At 36.2% G+C, this 16,709-nt stretch overlaps 1 protein-coding gene across 6 annotated transcripts in view; it reads left to right on the forward strand.

The window, feature by feature from the left end:
• Positions 1 to 16,709, forward strand: part of VPS54 (VPS54, GARP complex subunit) — a 122,102-nt gene that overhangs the window by 33,957 nt on the left and 71,436 nt on the right. For all 6 annotated transcript variants that reach the window (XR_002342640.1, XR_002342639.1, XM_021087458.1 and 3 more), the window contains exons 4-5: positions 11,832 to 11,910; positions 14,813 to 14,847. Coding sequence is in view for 4 of the 6 variants with exons in the window: in XM_021087458.1 (XP_020943117.1) it covers positions 11,832 to 11,910; positions 14,813 to 14,847 (114 nt within the window). In the remaining 2 variants the exon portion in view is untranslated. The remainder of the gene's footprint in view (positions 1 to 11,831; positions 11,911 to 14,812; positions 14,848 to 16,709) is intronic.

Genomic DNA, 16,709 nt, shown 5'->3' on the forward strand with positions numbered 1-16,709 from the left:
CTTCCGTATGCCATGAGTGCTGCCCTAAAAAGCAAAAAAAAAAAAAAAAAAAGTAAAAAGGGAGTAAAAAATAGATGAGGCAAAAAGAAAAACATCAGAGTATAGACTGAAACCTAACCCTCTTGGAGTTCCCCTCATGCCTCAGTGGAAATGAATCTGACTAGTATCCATGAGGACACAGGCTTGATCCCTGACCTCACTCAGTGGGTTGAGGATTTGGCATTGCCGTGAGCTGTGGTGTAGGTCGCAGATGCGACTCCAATCTGACATTGCTGTGGCTGTGGCGTAGGCCAGCAACTATAGCTCCAATTCGATCCCTAGCTTGGAAACTTCCATATGCCATGGATGTGGCACTAAAAAGACAACCCCGCAAAAAAAACCCTAACCCTCTCAATAATCTGCTAAGTGTAAATGTTTAAGCATCTCAATTAAAAGGCAGAGATTGTGAGACTGGATGAAAAAGCAAAATCCAACTGTATATTGCCTATAAGAAATGTACTTTAAATACGAAGACAAAAAACATTTGAAAGTAAAAGGATGGGAAAGGCTTAAAACCCGTTGAAAGAAAGCTGGAGTAGATTTCAGACTATTACCATTACTGTTACAAAGACTATTAGATAAAGGTTATTTTATGATGATTAAGGTGTCGGTTAATCAGGAGGATGTAATAATTCTAAACATTTATGCTCCTACTAACAGAGTTTCAAAATACATGAAGCAAAAACTTGGTACTTAATGGGGGAAGTAGACAAATTCACAATTATGGTTGGAGATTTTTCAGTACTTGTCTCTCAATAAATGATACAAGAAGTAAATAGAAAATCAGTAAGGATATAGTAAGCTTGAACAACATGATTAACCAGCTTAACTTGAAAGAACACATTTAAAGAACATTCCACGTGATACAGAAGCATACATTTTCTTTTCAGGTGTTCATGGAACATTGATCAAGACAAACCATGATCTGGGCTGTAAAACAAATGTTAATACATTTAGAAGGCTTCAGGTCATACAAATAATATCCTCTGACCACAGTATAATTAAATAAGAAATTAATAACAGAAAGGTATGTGGAAAATCCATAAATATTTGGAAGCTAAAACTTACACTGCTAAATAAAATGTGAGTCAAAGAGTTAAGGGAAATTAGAAAGTAGTTTGAACTGAATGGAAATGAAAACGCAACATATCAGGATTTGCGGGGTGCTGCTCAAGAATTTTATAGTGGTAAGTGCATATAAAAAAAGAGCGGTCTCAAATCAGTGATGTCCAATCAGCTTACCTTAACAAAAAAAAGGGGAGCAAATTTAAACCAGAATAAGAAGGAGAAAGAAATAAACATCTAAGTCAAAATCAGTGAAATAGAAAATACAGAAAATTAGTGAAACCCAAAAGTTACTCTTTAAGAAGATAATAAAATTGGAGTTCCCGTCGTGGCGCAGTGGTTAACGAATCCGACTAGGAACTATGAGCTTGCGTGTTCGATCCCTGGCCTTGCTTAGTGGGTTAAGGATCCAGCGTTGCCATGAGCTGTGGTGTAGGGTGCAGACGTGGCTCGGATCCCGCATTGCTATGGCTCTGGCTAGGCTGTTGGCTACAGCTCCGATTAGACCTCTAGCCTGGGAACCTCCATATGTCTCGGGTGCGGCCCTAGGGAAAAAAAAAAAAAAAAAAAAAAAAAAAAAGAAGATAATAAAATTGACAAACCTTTAGGAGTACTGATTAGGAAAGAAAGGGAGAAGACCCAAATTATGAATAATGAGAATGAGAAGAAGCTTCCTTGTGGTGCAGCAGATTAAGGATTCACCGTTGCTGCATCTGTGGCGCAAGTTGCAGCTGTGACGCAGGTTTGATCTGTGACCTGAGAACTTCTGCATACTGCAAGTGCAGACAAAAAAAAAAAAAAAAAAAAAAGAAAGAAAAAAAAATTTGATCATAATGTATCTGGAAAATCAAGAGCATTCTTGAAACAAAAGGAAAAACAGGAAATCCCAGCAAAGAAACAGAAGTTTTAAAGAGAGAACCAAGTGGAAAATTTACAACTGACACATATAGTAATCAAAATTTAAAACTCTCAAAATGGACTAAATGGCAAAATGGAGATTACAGGAGGAAGACTAGGCAAACTTGAAAATAGATCAATAGAAATGACCTTAACCAAGATTAAAATGATTTTTTAAAGAAAAATGAACAGAACTTCAGGGAGCTGTGTGGGAAAAAAATAAAAGATCTGACATTCATGTCACTGGACTCCTGGAAGAAGAGGGAAAAGAGTATAGGGGTAAACAACAGATGAAGAAATAATGACTGAAAACTTTCAAGCTTGGTGAAAAATCTAGATTCAACTAGATAAATTCAGGAGTTCCCATTTTGGTGTAGTGGAAACGAATCCGACTAGGAACCATGAGGTTGCGGGTTCGATCCCTGGCCTCGCTCAGTAGGTTAAGGACCTGGCGTTGCCATGAGCTGTGGTGTAGGTTGCAGACGCGGCTCGGATCCCGCGTTGCTGTGGCTCTGGCGTAGGCTGGTGGCTATAGCTCTGATTCGACCCCTAGCCTGGGAACCTCCATATGCCGTGGGAGAGGGCCCAAGAAATAGCAAAAAGACAAAAAAAAAAAAAAAAAAATACAGATAACTTTTCAGAAACTGAACCTCTTTCATTTACTTTTGTAATACACTAATGGTGTGGGTCTGCTCAGTAAAAATCAGATATATAGGAGTTCCCGTTGTGGCGCAGTGGTTAAACGAATCCGACTAGGAACCATGAGGTTGCGGGTTCGGTCCCTGCCCTTGCTCAGTGGGTTAACGATCCGTGGTTGCCGTGAGCTGTGGTGTAGGTTGCAGACGCGGCTCGGATCCCGTGTTGCTGTGGCTCTGGCGTAGGCCGGTGGCTACAGCTCCGATTCAACCCCTAGCCTGGGAACCTCCATATGCCGCGGGAGCGGCCCAAGAAATAGCAAACAACAACAACAACAACAACAACAACAACAACAACAAAATCAGATACATAGATCATCCATTAGGATGTAATACCACAGAGGACATGAAGGAATTAATGAAAATGTTATATTAAGGCATTCTATTAATTAGAGTTCCCTCCATGGCACAATGGAATTGGCGGTGTCTCTGGAGCCTTGGGACACAGGTTTGATTCCCAGCCTGGCACAGCAGGTTAAGGATCCAGTGTTGCTGCAGCTGTGGTATAGGTTGCAGCTGTGGCTTGGATCTGATCCCTGGCCTGGAAACTCCGTATGCCAGGGGGAGCCATAAAAGAAAAAAAAAAAGAATGAAAAAAAAGGCACTTCGTTATACTACAATTTTGTATAGCACCTGAAAATATATATTGGTAATGAGATATAACACATTGAATATGTATGATGTCATCAAATATATATTTTATTATAATAAAATATCATTAAGTCAATTACCCTTTATATCAAAGACATAAGGCTATATAGTAATACAGATAGTGTGATATTGGTGAAGAAGTAGTCATATAGATTGAAGGGACAGAATAGAGATCTCAGAAATAGACCTACATGAATATAGCGAACTGATTTTTGACAAAGGTGCAAGGCAGTTCAATAGAAGAAGAAATAACCTTTGAATAAGTGGGGCTGGAACACCAAGACCTCTACATGCAAAAAAAAAAAAAAAAAACCAAAAAACTAGACGCAGACTACCCACATCTTTCACAGAAAGTAGTGCAAAATGGATCATAGACCTAAGTGTAAAGTGCAAAATTGTAAAACTCCTGGAGATTAACATAGGTGAAAAATCTATGATCTTGAGTTAGTTGATGGTTTTTAGATATGACATCAAAAGCATAATCCAAAAAAGAAAAAATTGACTAGTTGGACCTTGTTAAAATTAAAAACTTCCCATTTGTGAAAGACACTTTTAAAAGAATGAAGACAAGTCAGGGACTGGGAGAAAACATTTGTAAAACTCATAAATGATAAAAGACTAGTATCCAGAATAGGTAAGGGACTTTTAAAAATTTTTTAATTTATTTTTATTTATTTTTTAAGGGTGCACCTGCAGCACACGGAAGTTCTCAGGCTAAGGGTCAAATCAGAGCCACAGCTGCTGGCCTATGCCACAGTCACAGCATTGCAGGATCCAAGCTGCATCAGCAGCCTACACCATAGCTCACTGCAATGCCAGATCCCTGATCCACTGAGTGAGACCAGGGATGGAACCCATGGCCCCATGGACACTTAGTTGGATTTGTTCTTGCTGTGCCACAATGGGAACTCCCGTAAGGGACTCTTAAACTCAACAATAACAAGCAAACAACCAAGTTAAAAAGTGGGCGAAGGACTTGAATAGACGTATCTCTATACAAATGACCAATAAACAAAAAGATGGTCATCATTACTAATGATTTCATTTTTTATTTTTTAATTGAAAATTTTTTCGAGTGTATTTAATGTACAGTATTATATTAGTTTCAGGTTTACTTGTAATGATTTGACATTTGTATACATTATGAAATGATCACTATGATAAGTAGCTGTCTCTCCCCATACAAGATTATTATAATATTATTGACCATATTCCTTATGCTGTGTATTATATCTCCATGGCTTATTTGTAACTGAAGGCTTGTACATGTTAATTCCCTTCACCTATTTTACTGACCATCCTACCCCATTCCCCTCTCTGGCAACCACTTTTATTCTTTGTATCTATGATTCTGTTTTCCATTTGCTTTGTAGTTTTGTTTTTTAGATTCCACATATAAGTTAGATCATACAGTATTTGATATTTTAAATTAATCTTTATATTGGATTATTGTTGATTTACAGTGTTGTGTTTCAGGTGTATAACAAAATGATTCAATTATAGATACATATCTATTCTTTTTCAGATTATTTTCCCGTATAGGTTATTATAGTATATTGAGTGGCGTTCCCTTTGTATTTAGGTCCTCGTTGATTATTTTATACATAGTAGACTTATTTCACTTAGCATAATACCCTCTAGATCCATCCATTTTATTGCACATAGCAAGGTTTCATTTAAAATTTTTTTAAATTTTATTTTATATTTGAGTATAGTTGATTTACATGGTTGTGTTTATTTCAGCTGTACAGCAAAGTAACTCAGTTATATATATATGTGTATATACATATATATATTCTTCATATTCTTTTCTATTATGATTTATCACAGGATATTGAATATAGTGCCCTGTGCTGTACAGTAGGACCTTGTGTTTTATCCATCCTGTATATTACTAGTTTGTATCTTTTAATCTCAAACTCCCAATCCTTCCCTCCCTCCCTCCTCCTCCCTCTGGCAACCAAAGTCTGTTCTGTCTATGAGTCTGTTTCTCTTTTGTAGATATATTCATTTATGTTGTAGTTTAGGTTCCAAATATGTGATATCATATAGTATTTGTCTTTATCCTTTCTGACTTACTTTGCTTAGTATGATAACTTCTAGTCCATCCATGTTGCTGCAAATGGCATTATTTCATTCTTTTTTATGGCTGAGTAATATTACATTGTATATCTACACCACATCTTTTTCCTTAAGATTTTATTTTTTTATGGTTAATGTGTGTGTGTGTGTGTGTGTGTGTGTGTGTGTGTGTGTGTGTGTATATGCCACATCTTATTTATCCATTCATTTATCAGGGACACTTAGGTTGCTTCTATATCTTGGCTGTTGTAAATAATGCTGTAGTGAACACTGGTGTGCATATATCTTTTTTTTTTTGACTGCACCCATGGCATATGGAAGTTCCCAGACTAGGGGTCAAAGTGGAGCTGCAGCTGCTGGCCTATACCACAGCTACAGCAATGCCAGATCTGAGCCACATGTGTGGCTACATTATAGTTGGCAGCAACACTGGATCTTTAAACCACTGAGTGAGACTAGATAGAGATGGAACCCTTATCCTTATGGACACAGTGTCGGGTTCTTAACCCCCTGAGCCACAATGGCAAATTCATCACTTCTTTAGAATTTTCTGTGTATAATATCATGTCATTTGCAAATAGTGGCAGTTTTACTTTTTCTTTTCTAATTTGGATTCCTTTTATTTCTTTTTCTTTTCTGATTACTGTGGATAGGACTTCCAGTATTTTGTTGAATAAAAGTAGCAAGATGGCACCCTTGTCTTATTCTTGATCTTAAGAAAGTGCTTTCAGCTGTGCATTTTGAGTGAGATATTGGCTGTAGATTTGTCATATATGGCCTTTATTATGTTGAGGTATTTTCCTCTTATATCCACTTTGTTGAGAGTTTTGAATTTTGAATTTTATCAGAAGCTTTATCTGCATCCATTGAGGTGGTATGATTTTTTTAATGTGGTCTCTCACATTGATTGCTTTGTGGCTTTTGATCATTCTTGCATCCCTGGGTTAAATCCCATTTAATTATGGAGTATGGTCCTTTTAATGTATTATTGAATTTGGTTTGCTAATATTTTGTTGAGGATTCATCCATCTATATTTACCAGGACTATTGGCCTGTAATATTTTTTTGTGTGTGTGGTATGGTGTCTTTATCTGATTTTGCTATCAAGATAATGCTTACTCTGTAGAATGAGTTTGGATGCATCCTTTCCTTTTTGATTTTTTGGAATAGTTTGAGAAGGATAGGTGTTAACTATTCTTTAAATATTTGGTAGAATTCACCTATGAAGCTGTCTGGTCCTAGGCCTTTCTTGGTAGTTTTTTTCTTAATTATTACTGATTCTATTTCATTACTGTTAATTAGTCTGTTCATATTTTCTATTCCCTGTTTCACTTTTGGGAGGTTGTACTTTTCTAGAAAAGTATCCATTTCTTCTGGGTAGTCCGTTTTATATATATAAATGTATAATAGTTTGTAGTACTCTCTCATCCTTTGTATCTGTGGTGTCAATTGTAACTCTCCTCTTTCATTTCTGATTTTATTTATTTGCGTTCTTTTTTTTCTTGATGAGTCTAGCTACAAGTTTATCAATTTTATTTATCTTTTCAAATAAATAGCTCTTAGTTTCATTGATCATTTCAATTTTTTAAGTCTTTTATTTATGTCTACTCTGATCTTTATTTTATTATTATCATTTTTTTTTTTTTTGTCTTTTTGCTATTTCTTGGGCCCTCTCCCACGGCATATGGAGGTTCCCAGGCTAGGGATCGAATCGGAGCCGTAGCCACTGGCCCACGCCAGAGCCAGAGCAACGAAGGATCCGAGCAGCGTCTGCAACCTAAACCACAGCTCACGGCAACGCCTGATCGTTAACCCACTGAGCAAGGGCAGGGATCGAACCCACAACCTCATGGTTCCTAGTCGGATTCGTTAACCACTGTGCCACGACGGGAACTCCAACTCTGATCTTTATTATTTCTTTCCTTCTGCTAAATTTGGATTTTGCTTTTTCTAGTTCTTTCAGGTGTAAGATTAGATTATTTACTTGAGATTTTTCTGTTTACTGAGGTAGGCTTGTACTGCTATAAACGTCCTTCCTAGAATTGCTTTTACTGTATCTCACAGATTTTGAATTTTTATGTTTATATTTTTATTTGCAGGTATTATTTAAATATTTCTTTGTTATTTCTTCAGTGACCTATTTGTTGTTTGGTAGCATGTTGTTTAGTTTCCACCTGTTTGTGTTTTTGCATTTTTTTCCCCTTTGGAGTTGGTTTTTAATCTCATGGCCTCATGGTTGGAAAAGATGCTGATTATGATTTCATTCTTCTTAAATATATTGAGACTTATTTTGTGGCTTAGCCTTTGATCTGTCCTGGAGTATATTCCATGAGCATTTAAAAAGAATGGGTATTTTGCTACTTTTGTATGAAATGTTCTGTACATATCTATTAATTCCATCTGGCCTAATGCGTGATTTAAGACCCATGTTTCCTTATTGGTTGTCTGAATGACCTGTCCAGTGATGTAAGTTGGGTGTTAAAGTTCCCTACTATTATGGTATTACTGTCAGTTTTTTTTTTAATTAGTATTTGCTTTACGTATTTTGGTCTTATATCTTGGGTGCATATATATTTATAATTGTGATATCTTCTTCTTGGATTGATTCCTTGACCGTTATGTAATGTCCTTCTTTGTCTCTTGTTAGTCTTTGTTTTAAAGTCTATTTTGTCTGATATAAACATTTCTACCCAGCTGTTTTTTGGTTTCCATTTGCATGGAATACCCTTTTTGGTCCCTCACTTTATGTCTTTATGTCTAAATTTGAAGTCAGTCTCTTATAGGCAGCATATATATGGGTTTTGTTTTTGTATCTATTGAGCCACTTTGCGTCTTTGGATTGGAACATTTAGTCCATTTACATTTAAAGTAATTAATGATAGTTATGTACTTATTGCCATTTTGTTAATTGTTTTCTGGTTGTTTTTGCACTTCTCCCCCTTTCTTTTGCTGTGTTCTCTTGATTTGATTACTATCTTTAATGTTACGTTTCAATTTCTTTCTCTTTTGTGTGTATCTGTTGTAGGTTTTTGGTTAGTGGTTACCATGAGTTTTACATACAACACGCATGTATACATATGGCTGTTTTAAGTTTATGCTCCCTTAAGTTTGAATGCATTCTAACCACCCTACATTTTTACTCCTAACCCCCATGTTTAAGGCTTTTAATGTCATATGTTATGTGTATTTTATGTGTTATTTCATCTCTTAACTATTATTGTCTTTCATCTTTCCTACTAGCTTTATAAGCAGTTGATCTGTCACTTTCACTGTATGTTTTCCTTTGCCAGTGAGGTTTTTTAAAAAATATTACTCATATTTCTAGTTGTGGCCTTTTCTTTTCATCTTAAAGAAGTCCCTTTAACATTTCTTGTAAAACCAGTTTAGTGGTGCTAAACTCTTTTAGCTTTTGCTTGTCTGCAAAACCTTTTATCTCTTCTTCAGGTTTGAGTGATAACTTTGCTGGGTTGAATATTCTTGGTTGTAGGTTATTTCCTTTCTTTATTCTGAGTATATCCTGCTAATCCCTTCTGGCATACAAAATTTCTACTGAAAAGTCAGCTGATAATCTTAAAGGAGTTCCCTCATACATAACTAGTTGCTTTTCTCTTGTTGATTTTAAGATTCTCTATCTCCCCCCCCCCCATTTTCATTTTAATATGTCTTAGTATGGACCTCTTTGGGTTCATCTTGTTTGAGACTCTCTGTGCTTCGGAGTCTTGGACATATGCTTTTTTCCCCAGTTTAGGGTAGTTGCCAGCTGTTATTTTTTTCAACCAAGTTCTCTACCCTTTTTTTCCTCTCTTCTCTTTCTGGAACCCCTATAATGTAAATCTTAGTATGCTTGCTATTGTCTACAAGGTCTCAAATTGTTTTCATTTTTAAAAAATTCTTTTTTTCTCTTCAGCTTGTGTGATTTCTACTACTCTGTCTTCTAGATCACTAAAGATATTGGTATCATCTAATCTATTATTGATTCTTTCTGATGTATTTTATATTTCAGTTATTGTTTTTTGCAGCTCCGTTTGATTCTTTATATTTGCTAACTATTTATTGAAATTCTCACTGTTTTTATTTATTCTCCTGAGTTTGGTGAGCATCTTTATCATTACCTTGTTTATCAGGTTGATTACTTATCTCTATTTGGTTTAGTTATTTTTTTGAGGTTATGTCTTATTCTTTCATTTGGAACATATTCCTCTGTCTCTTCATTTTGCCCAATTTTCTGTGTTTATTTCTCTGTGTTAGGTAGGTCAATTACATTTACCAATTTTGGAGACATGATCTTATGTAGGATATGTCTAATGGGGCCCAGCAGCACACTCCCCTCTAGATACCAGAGCTATATGTCCAAGAGATGCTCTCTTTGTGGGGCTGTGTGTGCCCTTCTTTGTGGTGAGGCCAACTAGTATGGGTACACTTGTAAGCATGGCTGGCCTAGTTGGCTATGAGCCAGTACCATATGTGTGGATGTGTGTCTGCTGGAGGGTGGGGCTGGGTCCCCATAAGGCTGTCTGCTCAGACTGGCAGTGGGGGTGCTCAGGGATAGTATTGGCCCACAGATGAGCAGGGCTGTGTGCTCCATGCTAATGGAGAAGAGGGAGGATTCTAAAGTGGTGCTTGCCAGCACTGGTGTTATTGCAGTAAAACAAACTCAGAATGGCTTCTCCCCTCATCTCCATTCTCAGGAGGGGTCCCAGTTGCCTCCAGCCTCTTTCAGAGGCTATCCAGAATCAGCCAGTGGGTTTTACCCAAACTCCTTTCAAACAACTGCCTCTGTGCTAGGAGTCAGAGCATGTGAGATTTTGATGTTTCCTTTATAGCAGAGTATCTTTTCCCCATGGCTTTCTAGCTCTCCTGAACATAAGATCTGCTAGTTTTCAGTCGCACTTTCTGGAGGCTCATCGTCCCTTTGTGGGATCTGATACTGGGAAACCTGATATGGGGCTTGGACCCTTTGCTTCTTGGGGAGGACCTATATGATTGTGGCATTTCTCCCATTTGTGGATCCCTGACTTGGGGGGTGGGTCCTACTATACCATGTCTCTGCCCCTCTTCCCTGTCTTGTAGTTCCTTCTTTATGTCTTGAGTTGCGAAAAATCTTTTCTGCTTGTCTTCAGGTAGTTCTCATTGATAATTGTTCTGTAAATAATTGTAATTTTGGTGTGTCTGTTGGAGTAGTTGAGTTCAAGTTCTTTCTACTCCATCATCTTGGCTACTTCCATTAATGGTTTTAGATTGTGCATTTTATGTTATGTATATTTTACCACAAAAAAAAAAAAATGGGCAAAGGATCTTGAAAGTCCTATGTGGTGCAGTGGGTTAAAGATCTGGAGTTGCTGCAGCTGTTGCACAGGTTGCAACTGCAGTGTGAGTTCAGTCCCCCTGGGAACTTCCATATGCTACAGGTGTGGCCCAAAAAAAAAAAGCGGGGGGGATCTGAATAGGTATTTCACCAAAGAAGAAATACAGATGGCAGGTGAGCATGTGAAAAGATGCTTGACATCATATCTCATTAGGAAATTGCAAGTTAAAACAACAAGATGCCACTATATATCTTTCCTTTTTAAAAATGTGTTTATATATTCTTTTTCTCATGTTATCCTCCATCCTGTTCCATCACAAGTGATTAGATATAGTTCCCTGTGCTGTACAGTGGGATCTCATCGCTTATCTACCCCAAATGCTATAGTTTGCATCAATCACTATTTATCTTTTAGAATGGTTAAAATCCAAAACATTGTGAACACCAAATTCTGTCAAGGATGTGACTAATAGGAACTCATATTCATTGTGCATAGGAATGCAAAAATGGTACAGTCACTTTGGAAGACAATCCTCCAGTTTCTGATAGAACTGCTTTCAGAATTCTGAATACTGTTAGCCCAGGGTTTTTTCCTTACCATTGTCTGCTTTCCCATATATCCCATTTATGGTATCTGAAAAGATAACAGTGTTGTTGGTGGTCATCTAATTTGAAATCAGAGTGAGGTTTGTTTGTTTCTTTTTTTGACTCAGGTTGTATCAACTAATGTCTGTCTATCTTGGGTATATAGGTTTTGAATTTTTCTTCCTTTAAAAGAGTTATTTTCTTAATTGGTTCCTGTTATAAAAATAAGGATTTCTCTTTTGCTTTCCTACTTCATCTCAAATTTATGAAGATTTTACTAGAAGTACATAAAATGCAATGATTACAAGTATATAGGCATATATCAGTGGTTTTTGGCTTATTAAGCATATGGTTATTTGTATTTAAGTTCAAGAGGCTAGTGATTTCATATTTTAAAAAAAGTTAGAACTAATTTGGTATATTCTGATTTTCCATTGTGAAATATTTTAATGCTTTGAATACTCATATTGCCACATAGCATTGACCACATTATTTATTTCTCTTTTTATTAGAGAGAGAAGATTCATGAGAGATACAAGAGTATTTGCCCTCCTAAAGACACCTTTGACAGGACTCTCTTACATACTCATGGTATGAATATGTGCTGCTTGTAGCATAGCTTAATTTTAATGGACACAATCTTAATTTTAGGACTTTGTTGACTGTCATACCTAATTTTTATTCCTAGTGAAATTTTTATAGCTTACAATCATAATCTTGTCTAAAAGTTTTTAAGAGTAAAATCATGGGTCTGATGGTAGTGTTATCCTTCAATTCAACAAATACTTATTTAATATTCATGATCTTTGTACTTTGCTTGTTGCCTAAAAATAGAAGAATAAGAAACAGTCCCTGTCCTCAAGAAGCTGATGGTCTCCTGAGCAAGGTTAAACAAATAAACCAACAGTTGCAATATTATATATTAAGCAGTAAGTTCAATGTGGTAATACTGTATAGAGTTCCCACCTTAGCCTTATAAGGATTGCTAGAATTGATGAGGATTGCTTGTGTTTTAAACTAGCTATCAAGAAATATTTATGTGGGTAAAAGGCATTCCAGGAAAGGGAATATTTTATTTCAAGCCGTAGAGTCAAGAGAGAAATTGACATGTTCAGGGACCTCCAAGAGTTTAGTATGCTGGCTCTAGTGGAAGCAAGAAATGAGGCTGAAGAAGTAGGTAGGAGTCAGATCATGAAGAGCCTTATATGTCATGCTAAGGAATTTTTCTTTTCTAAAAGCAGTATAGAGCTACAAAATATTTTACACCAGACCTGATCAGAGTTATGATTATATAGTTCACTATGAAAACATTTGTGGGCTGTAAATTTATGGACAGTGATAAAGCTGAAGGCAAGAAGAATGTTGGAGGCTGTTGGAGTAATACAAGTGAGAAATCAAGTTTCCTCAGTAGCAGAGGAAATGAGGCTTTTGAGAGATGCCTCAGAAATTGAGGTACAGGTTTTGGTGGTTAATCTTTTGTTAGTAATGAAGCCAGATGATTCAAGAATGACTTGAAGATTTCTACCTGGGCAGTTGTCTGGGTGATAGGTACAATTCAGTAAGAAAGGCAGTACTGGAAGAAGAATTTTGGAGGAGATGGAGGCTGGTTTAATTTAAGTTTTGCAGAGAAGAGATGTCTGGTGTGCAACCTGGAGCTCAGAAAAGGGATCTAGGCTAGAGATACAGGTATGGTAGACTTTATCATAGACAATATGTAATATAAGAGCATGGTATTTGAAAACAGGATCACCCAGGAAGGATGTGAATAGTGAGAATAAAAGAATTGATGATAGGACTCTAGGAAGCTGTCACATTTAAAGGGCAGATTAAAAAAATGAGGTACCTGTTAAGGAGACTTTATTAGTCAACAAAGAGTTCCACCTTAGAAATGAAAGGTAGTTAGAATTTCAAAGACGAGAATCATTAGTTTACAGTGTCAGAATATTTCAGGGATAGATCAAGTTTGAACACTGAGAAACCTCTGGATTTGGCAACCGAGAAGATCTTAGGGACCATTTAGACTGGAGTGATGGTTACAGAAACTGAGTACAAGAGCAGGATGTGGGAGTTCCTATTATGGCTCAGCAGGTTACAAACCTGACTAGTATCCATGAGGATGCAGGTTCGATCTCTGGCCTTGCTCAGTGGGTTAAGGACCCAGTGTTGCTGTTGTTGGCTGTGGTGTAGGTCGCAGATGTGGATCGGATCCTGAGTTGCTGAGGCTGTGGCATAGGCTGGCAGCTGTGGCTCCAATTTGACCCCTAGCTTGGGAACTTACATATGCCACAGGTACGGCCCTAAAAAAGCAAAAACAAAAAACAAACAAAAAAACCCCAACCATAGCAAGAAGTGGAGACTGTCAATGTAAATGTGACTTGAAGATTTGAGATTAAGGTATTGACTGGAGGGAACAGAATCCCTCTAGGTTGTTTTTAATAGTAGTTCTAGTAGAAGAAGATTTTTGCAGGATGAGGATTAGATGAGGCAAGAGAGGCATTTGCATAATCCTGAGCGTGAATTCCTCCTTAAATTTTGTACCTGAGGTCCTCTCTTGCCTCAGCCTAGTCTGGGTTTTTTTTTTTCTTTGTTTTTAATGGAAGAGAACATGTTTATATGCAGAGAAGAAAGAACTATTAAAAAGGAGGAAATTAAAGATACGGAGAGAGGCAGGGTAATTGATGCAGCAAACTCACAGAAGAGGCAGAAAGGATAGAGTCTAAGTGCAGAAAGCCTAGTTTTGGAAAAGGAAGACACTTTGTCTGAGATCTGATTGGTGAGATGAAAATAAAAGTAGGTTCATTTGCAAGAAATTTGTAAATGATAAAAAACTAAGGTGTCTGAGAAGAAAGTCAATATGGTATATAAAAAAACTTTGATTCTAATAAATTCTGGATTGGACGGTAGATATTTTGAACAATAAAAACATTATTTCTATAAGATAGCACCAATCTTTCTGTGTACATTTTAAAAAGACTTGAGGAGTTCCCATTGTGGCTCAGTGGGTTATTAACACTACTAGCATCCAAGAGGATGCAGGTTTGATCCCTGTCCTCACTAAGTAGGTTAAGGATCCAGCATTGCCGTGAGCTGTGGTGTAGGTTGCAGAAACAGTCAGATCTGACATTGCTGTGGCTGTGGTGTAGGCTGGCAGCTGCAGCTCTGATTCTGCCCTTAGCCTGGGAACTTCCATATGCCACAGGTAAGGAATTAAAAAAGCAATAAATAAATAAATAAATAAATAATAAAAATGAAAAAGACTTGAAATGTATTTAGTTGTTTTATTGCTATTATATAATTGATTTAAATTATTTGAAACATATTCAGTGCTTTACCTAGTATTAGGCATATAGAAGGTGTTTGATGTTTGTTGAAGGAAGAAACAAGTGATTATTTGTGACCCAGTATATTATTGAATCTGACAAGATATATTTTATGGAAATAAAATGAAAACACGTTTTAAAAGGTCATATTTTCCTTTTCCTTTTTTAAATAGATAAATCCAGGACAGATCTGGAGCAAGTACCTAAGGTAACAAAGCATAAAAAAATGAGAATACTGCTTTTTAATGTTTGATCTTTAATTTTGATTTGTAAGAAGCTTTCACTTGGCTGTTTTCTGACACTCTGACCACTTTGCCTCTTCTTGGATTTTGTTGTATCATGTTTATTCTTGCTTTTACATTATCAATCTCTTTATTACCAAACCTACAAATATGTTTAAATCTCTTCATTTTGAAAGAGAATTTTGTTGATTATTATCAATCCTCCGATTTTTTAGAGATTTATTTTTTTGTATGAAAAATTTCATAGAGATGTATAATAAAATGAGTGGGCTTTGTGTTTTGTTTTTGTTTTCTGGGAAAAGAGTCCATTGCATTCATCACATTCTTAAAGAGGTCTGTGATAATGTTCTTTAGGGTAAGATGAGACAGAAAGATGAAAGAAACAAAAAGAAAAGGGCAGTCATTTTTTAAAGTTCCTTGATTCTGACAAAGTAAAAATTCAGACTGTCATTAAGGGCTCTTAATTATTCATTCCATCATAGTCACACTCTTGCCTGCTAAGCTTTATATGTTGTTTACTTCAACCAAATCTTTTTGCTGACTCTGTGCTTTACTTGCACTCTAAAGGGCAACCACAAATCAAAACCAACCAATACATTCACAAAAACTAAAAAGAAGAGGGCATGAACATAAAATAAAAGGAAATCATCCAACCAAAAAAATAAACGAAGGAGAAACATAGAATGAACTGGAAAACAAGGTTTAAAATGGCAATAAATACGTGTTTATCAGTAGTTACCTTAAATATCAATGGACTGAATGTTCCAATCAAAAGACATACAGTGGCAGACTGTATATATATATATATATATATATATACATATATATATAAAAGCCTATTGTATATTGCCTATAGGAGACTTCCCTTAGGGCAGAAGACACATAAATTGAAAGTGAGGGGATGGAAAAAGATATTTCATGTGAATGGAAAAGATAGGAAAGCAGGAGTTGCAATACTCATATCATACAAAATAGACTTTAAAATGAAGGCCATAATTAAAAACAAAGAAGGTCACTATTTAATGATAAATGGACCAATTCAAGAAAAGGATATTACACTTGTCGCTATATATGCCCATTATATAAGAGCACCTGAATACATACAACAAATACTAACAGACATGAAAGGAGAAATTGATGGGAATACAGTAATAGTAGGAGACTTTAACACCTCACTCACATCAATGATCAGATCCTCTAGACAGAAAATCAATAAGGCAACAGAGATCCTGTATGACACAATAGAAAAGTTAGACTTAATTAATAGTTTCAGGACATTACATCCAAACAAATCAGAATATACATTCTTTACAAGTGCACATGGAATGTTCTCAAGGATTGACCACATACTTGGGCCCAAAACTACCCCCAGCAAATTTAAGAGTATAGAAATCATTTCAGGTATCTTCTCTGACCACAATGGCATGCAACTAGAAATCAACCTAAGGGGGAAAAAAAAAACAACAAAAACATGAGAAAAAACTGACTGCATGGAGACTAAACAACATGCTACTAAAAAACCAAACCAGATTTGTCTATGAGGAAATCAAAAGAGAGATTAAAAAATAACCTTGAGGCAAATGGTAATGAAAATGCAACCATTAGAAATCTATGGGATACCACAAAAGCAGTCCTTAGAGGGAAGTTCATAGTAACACAGGCCTTCCTCAAAAAGAAGAAAAAACTTAACAACTCATTCTGCCACCTAAAGAACTAAAAAAAAAAAAAAAAAAAAAAAGAACAAGCAAAACCTAAAGTCAGCAGAAGGAAGGAAATCATAAAGATGAGAGAGGAGATCAATAAAATAGAGATTCAAAAAACAATAGAA

The sequence above is a fragment of the Sus scrofa genome, chromosome 3, assembly GCF_000003025.6.
Source record: "Sus scrofa isolate TJ Tabasco breed Duroc chromosome 3, Sscrofa11.1, whole genome shotgun sequence".
Lineage (NCBI taxonomy): Eukaryota > Metazoa > Chordata > Mammalia > Artiodactyla > Suidae > Sus > Sus scrofa.